General features: G+C 43.6%; 1 protein-coding gene across 13 annotated transcripts in view; it reads left to right on the top strand.

Annotated features, from left to right (window-relative positions):
- Positions 1-20,376, top strand: part of Inpp1 (inositol polyphosphate-1-phosphatase) — a gene marked incomplete at its 5' end in the record, with an annotated part of 54,208 nt that overhangs the window by 25,054 nt on the left and 8,778 nt on the right. For 6 of the 13 annotated variants that reach the window (NM_001432668.1, NM_001432667.1, NM_001432664.1 and 3 more), the window contains 4 exon segments: positions 11,322-11,569; positions 13,758-13,818; positions 16,154-16,354; positions 19,702-19,876. In NM_001432668.1, the coding sequence (NP_001419597.1) occupies positions 11,366-11,569; positions 13,758-13,818; positions 16,154-16,354; positions 19,702-19,876 (641 nt within the window). 13 annotated transcript variants of the gene reach the window in all.

Consider the following 20,376-nt stretch of genomic DNA (forward strand, 5'->3'; position numbering starts at 1 on the left):
TTTCTACAACATATTTGAGTGGTCTATATTGACAGTAAGAACAACTGTTAAATGAGTTGGTATTTCCAGTCAGTGTTGGGAAAGTGCAGAAGGACATGAAGCTACACGGGTAGCTTCAACTTGACACTCCTGGGAAGAGGGAAGTCAACTGTGGAATTGTCACCATCAGATTGTCTAGTAGGCATGTCTGTGGGGCATTTTCTAATTGCTAATTGATGTAGGAGGACACCACCACAATGCGTGGTACAATCCCCAGACAGGTGGTTTGTGGCTACAGAAAGAAGGTAGCTGAGTGATAATGCGTTCTTACCTTGGTTTGCCTCGATGATGATAGATTATAATATGAAATAAACCTTTCTTTGAGTTGCTTTTGGTTAACATTTTATCACACTCACAGAGCAGCAAACTAGGACAAGCATCTAAATGTGGTCAATGACAATCAAAGCTGTAAGTTAGCCTGGTGGTTCACGCCTAGGCTTCTAGCACTTGGAAGGTTGTTGAGGAAGAGGGAGCTCATGAAATCAGACTGAGCTATATAGTGAAGCTCTGTTGGTGGCAAAGGTGAGAGGAGCGAGGGAGAGACACGAGGGAGGGAGGAACAGAGGCTAATAACATCGTCCTTTAGCCTCTTCAGAACTGTAGTGAGGTAAGACCAACCTGTTTATAAGCACCAGTGTGTCAACACCATTCGAGAGTTAGGGGAAAAGGGAAATATTAGTGATAAGTGCATGTCTATAATCACTTTTGTTTGCTTTTGGGATAGGGCATCACTACATAGCCCAGGCTGGCCTTGACCTACAGATCTCCTGCACCTGTCTCCAGACTGCTGGCGTTAGAGGTATTTTCCATGGTCAGTTAAAGTCTTCCCATCTTTAATTAGGTGATTAATCAATTAGTTTTGTGTTTTTGGAGAAAAACTCAGGGTTTCGCTCATGCCAGGCAAGTGTGAAAACCCTGAGATACACTCCCCGTCATTATATCTCATGTTTAATGTCATTTATAACAGAAACAAGTTAACTTACTATTTTGGTGATTTATTATCTAAATTAAGAATAGGCCACCTGTAAAATGAGACAGTATAATTTCATATTTTAGTTCAGTGCTCAAAAAATGTAGTTCATTTGTTTGCCATCCAGTGAGAGCTGTGATTTTTTTTCTTTAATATGGAATGTACATGGACGTCCCTGTAAACAAATATGGCCTGTGTGCTAACAGCTCCTGGGGGATGCTGATAAAATCCAAGTACGCTAAACACCAAGGCAAGGGTACTGATAACTGAGGGGAAATTCATCAATCGGCGTTTATTGAACACCTCTGAGTATGCCCCGAGACCTGTAAGAAATAAGTTGTGTTTTTAGTATTTTGCCACACAGAACACAGATAAGTTAACAAATGTAGAGTGTGTTTGGGATCTAGGTTAGAGACGTAGCACACTCCTGTTCTACTCAGCCCAGGACTAGAGCTAAAGGATTCAGAAATGGCTCTGCTGGAGGCTCTTTTCTTTCCACACATGTATTAAACACACACACACACACACACACACACACCACTGACATGCAAACACACATGCACAGCTGCCTTCTTTAATGGCAGAATGCTTTTTGACCTACCTCCATGTTCTGGCCTGTTGCAGGCATTCATCTCCACTGCTGTGTGAGTGCTATATGCTTGGCTTCATTTTATTATTGGTGGCTATTTGAGTTCTTACCAGTGTTAGCTCATTGGAAGAATGAATACTCTTGAGCCCATCTTTTAATGTTCATGTGCATATATTATTTGGTATATGTGAATAAGAGACATTGCTGGATTGAGGATAATGTTTACATTCAGCAAACCAGAGTGGCTTTCCAGGAAGTTGCACCAGCACCGTTCATGCTGTTTAAGAGATCATTGCTCCATGCTCTCATGCAGAAGCAGCCCTTTCTGTCTGTTTAATGCCAGTCTCACAGGACACGTGTTAATGCTGAGATTCACTGGAGCAAACCAATTGCACCATATTGGGCCACATTTAAAGCAAGAATTATTAAATAGTAAATACTGACCAAGACATGGATTTTGGTCAGGACATTCCCTAGAAGTTCCCAGCTGAATGACCCCAAGACATGTGACCCAGGGGTTTATAAAGATTAACCTATAGGCCACCGTACTCTCCTACAAAGCTTGTTATTTTCCAAGAACCTACAACTTCCAGAATTCCAGGAAGTTACCTGGTCCTTGGGCAGGTGGGACTTACAGGTTAGTTTTAGGATTCCACATGTAATGGTATCCTGTCGAATTTCTAACTGCCTTCCAGGTAGAGTCTCTTGCCTGTTTATCGACCATTTGCTGTCAGAGACTGGATCTCTTTTATGAGGTGCTTATTTCAGTTTCTTGCCCTTGAACAAATTTCAAGAGTGGTGGACACTTAAAGGGGGCAAAGAAAGAGAGAGGAAAGCCTGTGAACCTGGGAGGATGGCGTATGAAAGTTTTCAGTGTGCCCAGAGCACAGACAGTGTCATAGAGATACCATCCAGGTCACAGAACAGGTAGTTCCATGCTATAATGCTGGCCTCTGAGAAAGTTCAGCCTGGAAGACATTTTACTTTTCAGAAACTTTAAAGGATCATAAGTCTCTGGTGAAGCTGGTGGTTCAGTTTTTTCTGGCCCAGGTAGTCAGGTGGGCAATTGAGCATTGCCATGGGCATCAGCCCAGTTACTATTAACAAGTTGTACACAAGATTGAACCCTGTTCTAAAATTCCTGGGGACTGGCTTTTCCTCTCCCCTGCCCCCTTTTAATTTCTTAAAAAACATTTTGTGTGTAGTAGTGTTTTGCTTGCATATATGTGTGGGCACCACATGCACGCTTGGTGCCTGTGGAGGTCAGAGGAGGGTATCTGATTCCTTGGAGCTGGAGGTATGGATGTTGGTTGTAAGCTACCCATGTGAGTGTTGGGAATCGAAACCAAGTCCTCTTAATCCTTAAGCCATCAGCAGCCTTGTCCCTTCCCTTTTTTCCCGGACAACATGCAATCATTAAGCTCCAAAGAAAACAAAAGGGCAGAGTCTACCTTCCCTAAATAGCAGTGTGAGCTGAGCATAGCCTTGGCCACACCTTGGCATTCTTCATGCTAGAGGGACTACTGGATAGCTGCATTCCCTTGAGAGAGATCATAACAAACACCCTTTTATAAAACACCCAGGTATACTACGGGCCCCAAGCCTTTCCTCCTTCAGCCATAGCTGTCTGTTGAGCAGGGCATCTGTATAGCCAATTCATATCACTGTTCGCTTGGGAGGTGGTTAAGAGTGACTAGGGTGTTGAGTGGTTGGGGGAGGAGATAAATTCAGTATAGAAGGGTCACAGACATGGCCTCTGCAGACTCAGATTATGTCAGGAGGGGATGGCAACAGAGACACTGAATTATTCAGCTGTTTGTGAGAGCTGCCTGTTTTGTTGAGGGCCCTCATAGAGATGAAGCCTTGTGCTTCTGTCGATGTGGACAACAAAGAGGCAGCCACCAGGTTCTGATACAGCCAGGGCCCTACAATCTTCACAGAGTCTTCTAACAAAACATGCCCTTCATAGAAAAGTATCTCTCCCAGACCACCCTCAGATGGTTTGACATGAGGCCAGAGTCTCCACATGGCTTCCAGGAGCCAGAGTTTCCACCCAAAACTCCCAGAAACTGAAATGATCGGATCTGGCCTACATAAAGGGATTTTATTCTAGGTCGTTCAAAGTGTTACAAATAGTTAAATCTCAGGCTCTGGGATTTAATGAACTAGTAAATTTTAAGTGAAGGTTTCAGTGACCCACATAACTCGCCTGCTTGGTACTTTCTCAAGAAGAACATGACTGTGGTGTCTGTGAGCTTGTACTTAACAGTTAGAACTGTCATTTAGTACCTACCGTGTGCAGGTAGCCTGAGCTCGTGCCTTTCCAGATACCTCATTTCATCTTCAGACATCACTGCCAGGTAAGTTTTATCCTCCAGTTGCAGATGAGGAGAGGCTCAGCTAGGTTGCCGCTGAACTGGGTTTAGAATCCAGGTCAGTTCGATCGCAAAGCTTGTGCCTTTCACATTATAGTGTTCGTTGCCTCTTAAATTTGTGTACAGTATTCTGATAATTTTATTTTTCTTTTCATACTGAGGATCAAACTCAGGGCTCATACATGCTAGGCAAGTACTCTGATGCTGTGCTACACCCCTAGACCCCGATCTGATTTTAAACTTACGAATTGGTTTTAAGACAGGGTCTTATGTAGCCCGGATTGGCCTTAAACTCACCTTGAGCTTTCCCCCAATTGTTCTACTCCTACCTCCTGAGTGCTGGGATCACAGGCAAGCCTGAAGCCAGTCTGTCTTGCCTTCAAACTTTTAATGAGACGAGAAAATAGGTAGAAACTGAACACAAGTCTTGTCTTTGTAAATAAGGATTTTTGTTTGGGATTTTTTAGGGGTAGGTTGCATGTGTATGTGTGTGTGTGTGTGCGTGTGTGTGTGTGTGTGTGTGTGTGTGTGTGTGTGTGTGTGTGTGTGTGTGTATACACCTGTAAGAACAGGAGCATAGGGGAAATCAAAGAACAACTTTGGGTGTCTTCAGTTACTCTCTACCTTACCCTTTGAGACAGGGTCTCTCAATGAATCTTGAACTTTCGGGTTTGGCTTATCTTCCTGACTAGCGAGTTCCACAAATTGACCTGTCTGCTGCCTCTCCCCTAGAAGATAGGGTTACAGGCATGCACCATCGTGCTCAGGCATGCACCGCCACGCTTGGGTATGCACCACCACGCTCGGGCACACACCACCGTGCTCAGCTTTTTGAATGATTAGGATCAAAACTCAGTTCTTTATGGTTGTGTGGCCAGCACTTTACAGACTGAGCCAGTCCCCACTCTGGTTTGTTTGCTTGTTTTTTGAGTTTTGTTCGACTGTCCTGTTTGTTTGTTTGTTTGTTTCAATATTTTTCCAACTAGACTTGAAAATCTCCCCAAAGCCAGAGATTCTAACATTGTGACACAATTTTATGTGTATACATGCTTATATGTGTTGGTATTTGTGTGTTATATGTGAAGAATGAAGCTTCTCCAAGCCTGTTTTGCTGAACCATGACTTGGTGGATCATTACAGAACAGTGCTTGTGATGAAGCTGTCCTCACTGTGTCCCTAGAGGGCTGGCCATTGGAGTAGCAGCCAGCTGGAAAATTTGTCTCACATAAGTAAACCAAACAAGAAAATGTATCTCATTTTTACTACCTGGCCAGAAAGCAAAGGACAGAGGGGCTGTGTGGTTCTGGAAATATAACTAAGGCACTATCCCACGCTAATGTCTACTCTCTGGCCCCGGAGGTCTTGCCACCTCCTTGGCTAGTCCCATGCAATAACCTCCTATCTCGAGGTTCTCTTGCTGTGGATTCCGTTCACATTCCCAGCCATCCACCCCCTGTGGTTAGCTGTCACAAATCCCTGTAACCTGGTAAAATCAAAACTCTAGAGGCTTGTTGTAATTTATCAGTCAGATTTATATCAGTAAATTCTCGCCCCACAAAAACGTCCACACAATGAACTCAGCCAATTGATATTGATATAAACTATCCACCTAGATAAGACAAATTGTCCTGTAATTATTGATTCCTTATAAGATATCCACAGCTACCTGTGGCTATTTAAAGCCATGTGGAATTTGGATCATCTTTCTCTTCCTCCATCTTCCTTCCTTCCAAAAGCCAAGTCTCTTTCTCCTCCCTCTTCCTCTCCAACCCGGTAGTCCCACTTACTCCTCACCCAGCTATTGAGTCCCTGGAATCTTTATTTATTAGGGGAATGTTCTGCCATAGTCAGGCTCCTCTAAAATTGTAATATTGAAGTCCTGATCCCAGTACCTCAGAATGTGACTGTGCAGTCAGTCTAGTGCCTTTATTCACCCTCCTGCCTGGATTCAATCCATCCTGAATGGGAAATATTCGGTGAATGTGTGTATGGGTTGAACACACACAACTGCTTCCCCGTCACCATTCCTAACGGCAGTTAGACATCTATCTTCAGTGAGCTCGATATTGTTACTAATCTAGAAATGATTTAAAGTGTCAGGGGATGTGACTTGGTTCTATGCAAATACTGAGCTGTTTTACCTGAAGACCTGAGCACACATGTATTTTGGTGTCTATGGCAACCCAAGTTCCTAAGAATACTGAGAAATGACTGGAGGAAGGAGCTCTAGAGGTGGCATGAGGTCACATGGGTGGGTCCTAGCACAGTCTGACTAAGTCATTATAAGAGGAGGAAGACACGCCAAAGTCGAATGCCCACAAAGGAGAGGCAGGTGAGGACACGAGGATGTCGAGGAAACACATTTCTGACCACCCAGTCTTAAAACGGCAAATGAATACAAGAAGAATTAGGGATTTGTCGTGATGGAAGCCTCTGTCTGTCCCCATCACCAGTACCATACAGTTCGTTTAGAGGGGCATCATTGCCCTGTGAATAGGTCCCTAGGAAGGCACTTGACAATGAGTATGCTCAGCTGAGGAAAGGGCTATTCTGAGAGTAAAAGGGAAGCCAACTGCCAATTAAATAGTGACAAACTGAGCTCAAGGCTAATCTGAGCCCAGTGAGACCCTCACAAAAATCCAAAACCAGGGATGTAGCTTAGCATAGGATATTTATCCAGCATGCTTATGCCTTTACTCTAATAACACAAGTGCATGCACATGCATACGTACACACACACCCACACACCCACCTAAAAATAAAAACAACCGCTACCAACACCAGACTTGCCTAGTTTCCCTATAAGGTTCAACTAAGGTTCCTACTATTGGTGCTAACTGACCTCCAACCGAGCCTGTATACAGTGAGTAAGGCAAGTAAGTTAAATTTGCTTCTTGAATTTCTGTAGAAACTGGAGGAAACTGTGTGCCAGTGTTGCCCCCAGTTCTTTTCATAAACAACTTGTCTCAAGAATTCCAGGTATGGGTGAAGTACCCCGCCCAGGCTGTTTTCTTACTTGCACGAATGAGCTTAAGATAAAAGGGCAGAGATAAGGAAGGAGCTTACAGAGACCCAATAAGGGTGAGTTTGTGAGAAGAAATGAGCTTTCCTCCCTAAAGTAGTAGCTTTCCTAAAGTCGTAGGTTAATCATCTAATTAGAAAGTTGGAAATGAGACCGAGGACTTTCAATGTTGTCACGGCTGGCTTCTAACCCCTGGGCCTATTCTTGCTACCTGCTGACCTTTTAACATCTGCTCGGGTCGGGAAAACGACCTTTACTAGAAGTCAGGACCAGAGCAGAGGAACTCTGGGTTCCCAGAGGTGGCTGTGTTTCCAGTATTTGCTTACCCAGAAGCTTACAGCATTTTCTTTTCAGATTAAAAAACAAGATGGGGGAAATAAACATTAGATTTAATGCTGTTCAATGTGGCAACTTACTCGAATCCAGAGTGTATTCCTTTGTGTCCTAATGTTGCTTCTAAATGAGCAGGAACTTATATATCCTTGGTTCATTGGCTCTTGCTCTTACAGTAATACAGAATGTTTGCTAAGAAATCAAAGTTATGTTCACTGCATTTCTACTCTTGTGGCCCATGTGCTACAGCAAGAATATGCGTGCATCTCTATGTTGTTCTAGGACATCATTTTTGGCAAGTATTTATATAATGGATGCAGTAAATTATTTCTGAGTTCAAGTGGCTTTGCCATATGAATGGTACTTTTCTTAATGTATAGGTCCAGGACGAAGGAACTGAACCTTCTAACAGGTTTGAGTCTGGAAATTAAGAGCGTTTAAGGAGCTGCGATTGCTTAAATTCTCCTGTATTATCCTGTGGATCTGAAAAGTTTTGTTATTATCATAGGCAACTTTTGCGTGGACCATTGCATTAAGGAGCCCTGGAAGTCTTATAGGTTCATTTTCCTTCTTTTCTTTGTTTTTGGTTTTTCAAGGCAGGGTTTCTCTGTGTAGTTCGAGCTGTCTTGGAATTCTCTCTGTACACTAGACTGGCCTTGAACTCTGAGATCTGCCTGCTGCCTACAAAGTGCTGGATTAAAGGCGTTCACCACTACTGCCTGGCCATTTTTAGTGTGTTGTTTTTTTTTTTTTTTAATTGTCATATATTTGCTGGGCTTGGTGGTGAAGGCCTGTAATCCCAGTTATTTAGGAGTCTGATGTGAGAAGATCAGAAGTTCAAGACTGGCCTGAACTATACATCCAGGTGAAGGCCAGCATGGGCAGGTTAACAAGACCCTGTCTCATATTAGAAAGTTAGAGCTATCAAGGTAGCTCAGTGTAAAACGTTTGGCAAGCATGTGCCTAAGGCTCAGTCCCACTCACAGACCCGCAACGTACAAAACACTAAATGTAATTTCTTACAGAATGATAATATAAAGTAGTTATATATACTACAGATTTACTATAGAATATCAGAGTATGGAAAAGTCAAGTCATCTACAACTATACTATAAATTGACTACTTTGAAAGCATTATCTACTAGTCCCCACACATGAATTGGTAAGATAATTACATATATATATATGTATAATTATGACCCTAGGTGATTTTGTACTCATGTTTTTCCTTATTAATCATTCCTCAGAAACATTATCTGTAGGCCACATGGTATTCTTACATTTTACCAGTATTTAAGGTTTTGTGGCTAGGGATAAGAAAATGGTTTGGTTAATAAGGTGTGCAGAGCGGGAGGGCTTGACTTTGCCCCACAGCACTCATATACAAAGCAGTGCCACAAGCCTTTGATCCACCACTTAGAAAGCAGAAATAGGCAGATCCCTGGGGCTTGCTGGTCAGCCTCTCTAATGGATTTGTGGATTCTGGGTTAAATGAGATAGCTTGCCTCAAGTATATAGTGGGGAACTGTTTAAGAAAGACACCAGATATCAAACCTCAGATCTACACAGCATGTACACCTACATGCATATGTACCCACATATATGCACCTGCATGCACATTCACACCCATGTGCACATGCACCAACACACATCTGTGTGCATACCCAGAAGCACATTCACCCACATACAATGTAACCTTCCCAACATACATACATACATACATACATACATACATACATACATACACAAGAGTATCATTTGGACAGACGTAGTGCTGCTGGTTAGTTTTTATTGTCAACTTGACATATCCGAGAAAAGAAAACTTCAACGGAACAGTTACCTCAGTCAGACTGGACTGTGAGCATTTTCTTCACTGCTAATTGATGTAGGGCCCAGCCTACTATGGGTGGTACCATCTTTAGGCAGGTTGTCCTAGGCTGAAAGGGATCAAAGAGAAAGCTACCTGAGCAGCCAGGGAACAGATTAGGAAGCCTCAGTTCTATAGTCCCTGCCTCAATTACTGCCCTGAATTTCCTCAGGAATGATTGTGACCAGAAGGGTAAGTCAAATAAACCCTTCTCTCCTCGAGTCGATTTAGGCATGGCGATTATCAATAGGAGATAAACTAGAACATGGGCAGACATCTACAATCCTAGCCAGAAAGGAGAGGCTGAAGTATGAAGTACTCAAGGTCATCAAGTATAAAGCAAGAGTGAGGCAGCCGGGGCAACATGAGGTTGCCCTCTTATGGGCAACATGAGAGCGAACTTGCCTCAAAAGCAAAACAAGTTTATTTAAAGCCTTTCCTACTTTAAATAATTTTAATCTACCTTGTATGAAAATATTTTTTACTATTTTTTATTGGATATTTTATGTATTTACTTTTCAAGTGTTAGCTCCTTTCCTGGTTCCCCCTCTCCCATTCCCCCTTCACCTGCTTCTGTGAGGATGCTCTCCTTCCCACCCAGCCACTTCTACTTCACCACCCTGGCATTCCCCTATACTGAGGAATTGGGCCCTCACAGGACCAAGGACTTCTCTTATTGATGCCAGACAATGCCATCCTCTGCTACATATGTGGCTGGAGCCATGGGTCTGTCCATGTGTACTCTTAACTCTTATTTTCTTACCACAGATTAAGGAAAGACGTAATGTTACTGGCTGAAGAGAGAGAGAGAGTCCTAGGTGGGAATTTGGTATAGTTATGCAGCAGCTCCCTTGAAACTTGTGTATTTCCAGTGTCAGGGAATTAGTACCTGTCTACTACTGCCCTCCAGAGATGACCACTGGCAGTAAAGCAACTGACTATCTCCCTGTGTTGGTCACCTGTCCTTCATTTCTGTTTAGGAACACATATTTCCTCAGGAAGTCGACCATAAGGAAAAAAATGTTTTTGAGCAAACTTAAGACAAGCAGGCTATAACAGCTCACCGTACCCCCTACATCAGCATTTTCACAGATGCCTGATTCCCAGCCTGAAGCTTTTTTTTTTCATAGAGGAAACTATAAAGAACCCTAATGTGGGCTGTGAGCAATTCTGAGCCCCACATTTTAGTCTTGTGTAACTTTTTCTAGAAGTTACTCAACCCCCTATGCTTCAGTTTCCAAACCGTACATCACACAGGGCGTGGTAATCCTCACAACAAAGGAAGCAGAATGATTCACACTTTGAACAAGAAGAGTACCACAGAAGCATTTTGAGACAGCTCCAGTTGACAGGAGCCAGGTGTGGCGTGCACACTTTTAGTCCTAGCATTTGGGAGGCAGAGGCAGACGAATATCTTGAGTTCCAGGCTACCCTGGTCAACAGAGTGAGTTCCAGGAAAGCCAGGGCTGCATAGAAAGAAAAAACTAGAACGAATGATGTAGGGATACCACATGGTTCTTAGAAGGTACAACTTCTCAAGTCCAACAAGGTGCAAATTTCCCCTTGCTTTGGAGTGCAGGCTGCTACTTGGTGGCAGACGGTATGTCGCTGGAATGTTTTTAGGGGAGCGGGCTGGAGATGCTTTACAGTGCTTGCCCAAGACTGGCCTCCGACTCTGGAGGACGCCATGCTTGCTGCCCGTCCACTTATCACATAGCTCTGACAGCATGAACATTACCCCTCACCATTCTCACAGAGAAGATTATTGCCTCAATCCTCGTGGTAAAGCTCTGTTATGATTAAGGTCCTCGTAAGAATCTGCCTTTCCTCTGACACTGTGATACTCTTGCTATGGCCCCAGAACATAAATTCTGATTCAAAGATTTTCCTTTTTCTTTCACTGAAAATTCAGTTCTTTGAGAGTGTAGCTGCTTTACAAGATTTTGAGAAGTAAGTTTCAACAGTTAGATTGTAACTTAAGTCTTTCATGCTGAAAATGGGCCCTGATTCACAAGCAGGTCAGCCTCACTGACAGGTTGCTGCCCGCTGGGTGTTAGTGGGAGAGGCACCATGACATCACTCGCTCTCTGAACTGCTTTCTCTTTCATATTCTTGTGTTCTGGCAGCTGAGAGCCAGCGGGTGGGTGAGGCTGAGGAGAAGGCGTTAGAAATGTCAGACATCCTCCTGGAACTGCTCCGTGTCTCTGAGAAGGCTGCTAACATTGCCAGGGCATGCCGGCAGCAGGAGGCTCTCTTCCAGCTGCTTATCGAAGAGAAGAAAGGTGCAGAGAAGAACAAGAAGTTTGCTGCAGATTTCAAGACCCTGGCGGATGTGCTGGTACAGGAAGTTATAAAACAGAACATGGAGAACAAGGTAAGAGGTCAGGCCACAGTAGCTGCAGGACACCTGCCCCCATGCCTCTGGTCCCATCAGAATAAACGGCAAGCCTTTTACTGAATCTTACATTCTCTTAGGTTCAAACAAACATCTCGTGGCCCCCGCCTTACTCTTACTACAGTATTAAAATGGTCTCTGCAGGAAAGCATTGAAGTATAGAAAAGCAAACAGGATGAGGGCACTCAGACTCCTAACGTGAGCATATAGTATTGATCCTTTCACTTATTGACGGGTTTCTTGTTAATAAATAATACGTGGTCTCTGGACCAGAGCACACTGAGCTACATGCCACTGCAGCTTCTCTCTGTGTGTTCATGGCCTGACCCCCTTATTTCAGAGCAGAGTTTGGCTCCTCAGCTAAACCATTTCAATGTTTTGCCTTGGTTATGGGCTTGGAATTGGGTGAAATCTCCATTTAGTCCACTATAAAAATATGGTCATGACAGACGGTGATTGTGATCCTATGTGTGGAAATGTGTGACTAGAAAAAGCCAGGATTCTGGAGTGGTAACAGTAATACCCGCAGGCATAGAAATGCTCACCGAGGACCAGGCTTCATGAGTTTGAGCTTGTTAACCCTGTAAGAATTCTGTAAGGTTAGATCCATTGTTCTACGGGGATGAGGCTGTCACAGAGAGCTGGAATAAGTTGCCTGAATTTACACAGCACAGCATGACAGCTCGAGTTCTTGGGGATAAGAAATGGTTCCTGAGTCTGTGTCATTGGGAATTCTGTTGTCTTTTATGTGACTCTTCTCCCCCACCCTCTCTGTTTTTTTTTTTAATTTTATTAATTTGGGAGGATGGAGCTTTATGATAGAAAATAATTTAAAACATTTCTATATCTTTAATGGACTTTTAAAACCTGAGGACTACTGTAGAATTAAGTAAAGTCTCAATCACTGGTGTGAGACGAGAAAACATTAATTATATAAAATCTCCACAGTCTATATATATTTTCTTCATGCCCTTTGATGAGCTAAATGAAGGAAACTTTTCTGTTGTTACTAATGGAGACACTTGGATACAAAGGCTGGCTGAGCAACTGGGTTGGATATGTGTCGATATTACTTTTACGGGTTAATATGTGCCCCTAAACATTACAACAAGCCAAGGCAATTGCTCATGAAGTAATGCCAGAATTTATGAAACAAATACTTTCCATTTGAATTGCTTCAGATATTTCTATTTCACGCCCCTCTGTCTGCATTCCTCTGAACAGCTCTCTGAACAGGTGTGGGGGCTGGTGAACTGGCAGATTGCCAGCCCTTGTAGGCCCGTTCTCTTCTGCAAAAGAGAAAAGAGAATTGCAGGTGGTGTGGTCATTATGGTGGTTTGACCCTCGGGGGATGTTAGCAAGTCGAAGGATGTGAAGCAGTTCCTTCCCCAAAACAGCAGCAGCATCTGAGTCAGCAGTATTTTGAGAGGGGAAAAGTCTTCTGAGGGTCAGGAGTGAACTGTGTTTATCTGAACATGATACGGGGATGAGAGAAAAGTCTCGTTTGGTTCCATGTTCACTCTGTGTTGTTGCTTAAGCCACAGGTTACTACAGTATTTCTCTTCTTTCTTCTTGTTCTCTTTTCTGTCATCTTCTAGCCTGAAAGATAATGACATACCTGACAGGTACAGAGGTGTACCTGAAAATGGAAATAAAACCTGAGGCTGCCTTCCAGTCTCTTCTCTTTAGATTATTTCAGGAACTAGAGAGATGGCTTAGTGGTTAAGAGCCCTGGCTGCTCTTCCAGAGAACCCGGGTTGGATTCCAAGCACCCACATGGCATCTTTTAATCGTCTAATGGGACCCGATGCCATATACATAACATATATACATTCGTAAATAAATCTGTTTCCAAAAAAGGAAAATACTGGGCATTCACAGGGTAGTATTAGGAGCAGAATTAATATATCCCCAGTCCTGCGGCTCTCCAGCAGAAAGCTGGAAGGACAAAAGGAAGCCAGTACTCAACCACTGCGTAGGCTTTCTAAACTGGCAAAGGAACAGGAAAACATGAGAAACCAAAGCAGAGCACCAAGCTGACTTGTACAATGGACATTCTCGAGTTTCAAATCTAACTGTGCCCATGCAACGCTCTTAGGAACTGATTGTGGAGGTGGGGTGTGTTGTCATTTTATTTTTTGTTTTTGTCAAACTCTGACTCGTTCAGTTTCCAGGCTTGGGGAAAAAAGTTTTTGGAGAAGAATCCAATGAGTTTACAAATGATTTAGGTAAGTATAAGAATCTTACTGTGTTATGTAATAATTATCATATTATTCTAATCTCTAACTCAGACTATAACATAAATTAATGCTAGGAAGCTTTCGAAATAAAAAGCATAACATGCCTAAATATGAAGCTTTATTTAGACTCTACTCAGAATGTCATGATATTTAAGTTAGAGAGAAGTGAGGCGATTTCTTGGAATAATTTAGCAGCCCATGCATCATCCTAAATTTAAATCTGTAGCATTTTAATAAGTGTGGCCTGGCCTTTGGGAAAATTCTGTAGCCTCTTGACAATCTAATGTGGTCATCAGTACCCCGGGTTCGTCTATATGGTTGAGCTTATAGTGTCTGGGCAGAATTTAAGTCTACTTGGGGATCCCTGGACTCTACAGTTCTTGACTGAGTATAGCAGATACCTCAGTCCTGAAATAATGCATGGTGTTGCTCCAGTCGCCCCTGAATTTCACCTCAGAACCTCTGTAAAGGTACTTGGCTTAACCAGAAAGTTCCTTTCATACAAATTTTTAATTTTAATTTTCCGTTGTTCTGTTTTGGCTCCTTGCTGTGTTGTCCAGGCGTGTAGCAGAGACTACACACACATAAGCTGTCCACTTGGCTTCTAGCAAGTTTTTATATACATTTCTATGACTCTCAGAAGACAAAAATCTTATTTAAGCTTCTAAAAGTTAGAAATAACTATTGTGACTAGCTCACAATACATTTAATTTACAACCCTATGTTTGCCTATTTTATAAACAGTTAAATGCTTCACTTGTCCAGAACTAAAGAGACAAAAAATATTCCACATTTATTTTCCTGTCTGAAAAAGGACAAAGAAACAGGAAGAGGGGGCTGAGACTGTGGTGCCGGCTGGCACTGCAGTGAGGATTCCCTCTAAGTGTGGTCGAGATAGCTGGCCCAGCCTAAGCGTATGATATACTCATCCGAATGGCCCATGGTTCTTAGTAAGCTGGAGGCACCACTAAGCACGTGGCAGTTAGCCCCCAGTCTTAGCAGTCTAGCAAAACACAAGTTTAAGTCTATTTCAGGGACTGATAATGACTCAGAGTCATTGCTGTGGGCTGAAGAGGCAGCTTTGTGGTTAATCTGCTCAGCATTCCTGGAGACCCTGAGCTGAATTCCCAGCACCCCCAAAACAAGCAAAACACCCAGAGTTGTTATTGTGATCAGTTGATTTCCACCGGACCCTAAGGTGTGCTGATCCTATCAGATCTTAGACTTTGTGAAAATCCAGTGCATCCAGGTGGTGCCTGAAGTAGTTCCAAAGAGCTCGCAGGTGCTGCTGGTTGGAACTGCTGGGGTAGGCAGGGTTGTGAAACTGCAACCCCCCTTTCCCCTTTTTTGAAGAAGGTCTCACTAGGTGACACAGACAGTCTTGAACACAAGCAAGCCTTCCTCTGAGTATTGGGATTATAGGAGTGTCCCACCATACTCAGCTCAGCTGAAACTTTTTACTCTTAATCTGATATACCTTCTACTGCTGTGGGGACAGGGTCTCGTGTGGCCAATTGCTGTGTAGCCAAGGCTGGCCCTGAAATCCTAATCCTCTGACATCCACCTCAAAGTGCTAGGATTTTAGGTATTGCTACCTTGTCCAGGCAACTTCACCTATTTTCCCAGCCTCCTCCTCTTTCTTTTCTTCCGGAGCCAAAGGTACCAGGGGCCCAAAGTGCATGTTTCAAAGAGGTGCCAATGCAGGGCCTCTTTTCTGTTTCCATTGGAGAGGTAGCCAGTTAACACCGGGCTCCCAGCTGCTGTCACAGAGTGGAGTTTTTATGTCATTTTGATCCAGTCAGTTTTATTGCATTCAAAGATTACTATGTTTCACCTGACTTTACAAAACATAAACAATATTTTTGGTTAAAAGCAGTATTACAGAAGGAAGTAGAAGCATTTCTGTGTGTGGATAAAATCTACATGTTCTTTTCAGTAACATTCCAAAATGGACGGAGCAACCTATGCGCTTGAAAAGTCAAAAGCAAAACTAAGTTAGCAGACTAGTTAGTCATTAAAGGCTGGTCTGTGCAGCCCCTTGAATAGAATGCAAGACTTTGTCCATGTAGACGTTTTTTCTGGGCAGCAGGCTGAATCCTGAGACCTGGCCTCTCCACTGAGTTCAAGGGCGTGGAGCCACCAGCATTCACAGCTTTGTAAAGTGTGGCTGGTGATCCTGGCAGTTGGCAAGGTTTCAGAACCATTGCTGCGGCTCCTAAGAGCTCAGCCCAGCTGCCCATCCCCCTGCCTACCCCGCTGCCACCTGCTGTTCCTTCTCCCAGACTGCCCGAGATGCAGTGGCTCCAGTTTGTCTTTATTCTAGGGGAAAAGATCACAGTGGAACTGCAGTCCACAGAGAAGGAAACAGCAGAGCTTCTTAGCAGAGTCCTTAATGGCAACATGCTGGCGTCTGAGGCATTGGCTAAGGTGGTTCATGAGGATGTGGATTTAACTGATCCCACTCTGGAGTCACTGGAGATCAGCATCCCACAGGAGATTCTTGGGATTTGGGTGGATCCCATAGGTAAGTGCAGGGCCACTCCATGTGCGTTTTCTCACTCGTTCTAGCCCAGGGTGTTCTTCTCGGGGGTCAGGGCAGCTCTAAGAAATAGATATTGACAGAACTTTGGATCTCCTGGAAGATTTTTGTTTGTTTTGTTTTATTTTATTATTATTTGAGAATTTCATACATGTATACAGTGAAATGTACTCATACCTCCAATTCTTCCCAGACCTCCCCAACATGTTCCTCTTCCAATTTCATGTCTTTATTTTATTTTAGAAACTCACTAAGTCCAATATTGCTGCCCACCCAACAAGGTACATGAGTGTGGGATAGCCATTGGCGCATGGGAGCAACCCTTCCCAAAAGAATAATTGTCCCTCCCCTAGTAGGGAGGGACAACTGCCAACAGCTCCAAGAACCCCTCCCCATGTGCTGGAAGTTTGGCTAGCTTGATCCCATGACAGTTTACCTCAGTGGCCACTACTGCTGTGAGGTTATGAGTGCCTCAGTCATGTCATGTCCAGAGGAGTTGTTTTATTATTATAATTATTCTTTATTTTTATTTTGTGTGTATGGGAGTGGGCAAAAATACTCATATACTATGTGCAGTAGCTGTGGAGGCCAGAAGAGGGCATCAGATAACCTGGGACTGGAGTTACAGATCGTTGTGAGACACACACACACACACACACAGTGTGAACTGACTAATCTGTAAATGACTTCAGACTGTCCAATCAGTGAGACCATGAAGTGGCAGCAGTGTGAGCACCTACAGGGAGCTCAACTCCAACAGCTTCCTGCCATATGCGAGTACAGCGTAGATCTTCAAGTTTCAGAACACTAAACCCAAATCTAACTAAATCATTGCCCACTCATTCAATCAGGCAACAGTCAAAACTCAAGGTCAAGCCAAACAGCTGAATGTGTCTTGGGCAACTTGCAAGCTGATTTAAAGCTTATTAAAATTTTGTCCTTCTATGGTAGAATTGTAATTATAATGTTTTGCTTTTTTTTATTTTTTTAAAGATTTCTTTTATGTATATGAGTACACTGTCACTGTCTTCAGACACACCAGAAGAGGGCATCAGATCCCATTACAGATGGTTGTGAGCCACCATGTGGTTGCTGGGAATTGAACTCAGGACCTTTGGAAGAGCAGTCAGTGCTCTTAACCACTGAGCCATCCCTCCAGCCCCAATGTCTTGCTTTTTAAATGTAGCCCATTTCCCCAATGCATTATCAATACAAAGTCCTAGGAGCAAAGTCTCCTCACTTTGTGTCCTAGTCAGCGTTTCTATTCCTGCACAAAACATCATGACCAAGAAGCAAGTTGGAAAGGAAAGGGTTTATTCAGCTTACACTTCCACATTGCTGTTCATCACCAAAGGAAGTCAGGACTGGAACTCAAGCAGGTCAGGAAGCAGGAGCTGATGCAGAAGCCATGGAAGGATGTTTCTTACTGGCTTGCTTCCCCTGGCTTGCTCAGCTTGCTCTCTTATAAAACCCAGGACCACCAGCCCAGGGACAGCACCGCCCACAATGGGCTGGGTCCTCCCCGCTTGATCACTAGACGAGAAAATGCTTACAGCTGGGTCTCATGGAGGCATTTCCTCAACCGAGGCTCCTTTCTCTTGATGACTCCAGCTTGTGTCAAGTTGACACACAAAACCAGTCAATACACTTTGCTATCTTCCTGGTAAACTCTGATTCACACACTGGAAGCCCTCATTATACTGAGCCAGACAAGTGTTAGCATCTATCCTGCATGTGTATTGACACAACACAGTGTGACATCAGACAGCTGTCTAACATTCAGCCAGTGAATGTTCATTCCATATGAACACTAGGAATTCCCCACCCCCTAATCTCTGCTCATGTAAGGGTAAATTGGCATCTATTACATCTCTGAGAGACAGTGTTCTCCTGTGTCTTCTTTCTACCCTGAAGAGATGTTTGTTGGCTGTTTGAGTCGCTGGCCAGACATATCTTTCACTGTGTGCTAGTTCATGGGATGGGAGAGTACCAATAGAATGAACAGATAGTACAGAGCAGATTTATTAGATTGGTAGGGACTGAGTAGTTCAGCAATGGCTGCCACACACTGGAGAGACTGGTAGCTGCTCAGTGTACAATGCTGGATACCTCAATAGTCCAACTCTGACGCTAAGAGTCTGGAGAATTCCTGGAAAGCACTGGGCTTTAGACCATGTTGAAGGTTCAGAGAAGCTAAGGTTCTGACCTCAGTGAAGGGTGCCAGCAGCAGCAGCAGCAGCAGCAGCAGCAGCAGCAGCAGCAGCAGCAGCAGCAGCATAGGCACTTGCAACAGCAAGGAGGAAGGCAGAAAGGCAACATCAGCACTGCATTTCCGCAGTGCTCTTTACAGCTAGGCTACAGGAAGGTGCCACTACCCCTGAGGGAGGATTGTACCCATCCTCAAGCAATGCTTCCAGCCAATACCTTCACAGACCCACGCCTCTTAGTTGATCCCACATCCAGTCAACTTGACAACCAAAATCAACCCTCACAAGCACTGTTAACCTTCTCTGTTATGGTGGCTCATTATCTCCTTTCTTGCATCTTGGGGAGGCAGATGATAAGAACAATTAATAAGCCATCCCAGGTCTGATGGGTTTTTAGGAGACTCAGTCTGTTCCTTTGCTTAGTAACAGTTCTTAAAAAAAACAAACAAAAAACCCTACCACGGTTTTCCCGTTAAACGCATTTTAAAGGTGTGTGTATGAGCTCCTGTTCACAGGGCACATATGGGCCAGACTTGGAGATTCATTCCTTTCCCACCTAACTTGATGATCACTGATTCCGTCAGATTGGCTGTCCAGCATTCCCACCCCCCACCTCCACCCCACTCTCTGCGATCCTTTTGCCTCTGCCTCCTCCACACTGGGATTTTTCAGTGTGATGTACTTTGACCTACATCCTACATGGGTGCTGCATATCCAAACTCAAGTCCTCATACCATTAACGCAAGAACTCTGTCCACTGAGTCATCTCCCCAGTCCTAAAATATGCAAGGTGCTGTGCTAGATTCCACAGGATTATAACAGTGTCCTCAGCTTCAAGAGGCAGAGACAAGAAGATCTCCAGTTAGAGACTAGCCTGTGCTACACAGCAACCCCATTTCAAGACAACATTTAAAACAGTTTTTAAAGTTCTCATACACTCGGGATGAAGCATCGTGCAGCACAAGAAGCTTAAGCATGCATGAGTGTTCAATGATTCAGTGCAGGCAGTGCCCAAAGGTGAGACCTGATTGGTTACTAAATCAGAAGGGGCCGTCCACAGGGCAGAGTTCCTAGAACATCACCATTACTTCTAAACAACCTGTATACTTGCTTCATTCTTTTCAGATTCAACCTATCAGTATATCAAAGGTTCTGCCAATGTTAAATCCAACCAAGGAGTTTTCCCCAGCGGACTTCAGTGTGTGACCATTTTAATTGGTGTCTATGACCTACAGACAGGCCTGCCTCTGATGGGAGTCATCAATCAGCCGTTTGCGTCCCAAAACCTAACTACTTTAAGGTAAAAAGGATGCACATTTTCAGTCTTGATCATCTAGCCTTCCTTGTTAGGATTGTCACAGTACATGCCATTCCCATGACTTGGGCATTCCCACTATGAGTACAGAGCTGGATTAAAATGCCTTCTATCGTCAGTCCCAGAGTTGGCATAGTTTTTTTAGGTGTAAGTGTACACTGTTACTTTAAAAGAAATTAATACTGTCTTGGAGAAATCATGGCTTTGCATTTGAGATAAATCAATCCTATCCCCGTTTCTAAAATTCACTCAAAACCACACATACAGATTAATGCTATACAGTGTCTTCAGATACATAGGAGCACACACAGATTAGTGTCATACAGTGTCTTCAGATACATAGGAGCACACACAGATTAGTGTCATACAGTGTCTTCAGATACATAGGAACACACACAGATTAGTGCCATACAGTGTCTTCAGATACATAGGAGAACACACAGGTTAGTATCATACAGTGTCTTCAGATACATAGGAGAACACAC

This window comes from Rattus norvegicus, chromosome 9 (assembly GCF_021556685.1).
Source record: "Rattus norvegicus strain SHRSP/BbbUtx chromosome 9, alternate assembly SHRSP_T2T, whole genome shotgun sequence".
Classification (NCBI taxonomy): Eukaryota; Metazoa; Chordata; class Mammalia; order Rodentia; family Muridae; genus Rattus; species Rattus norvegicus.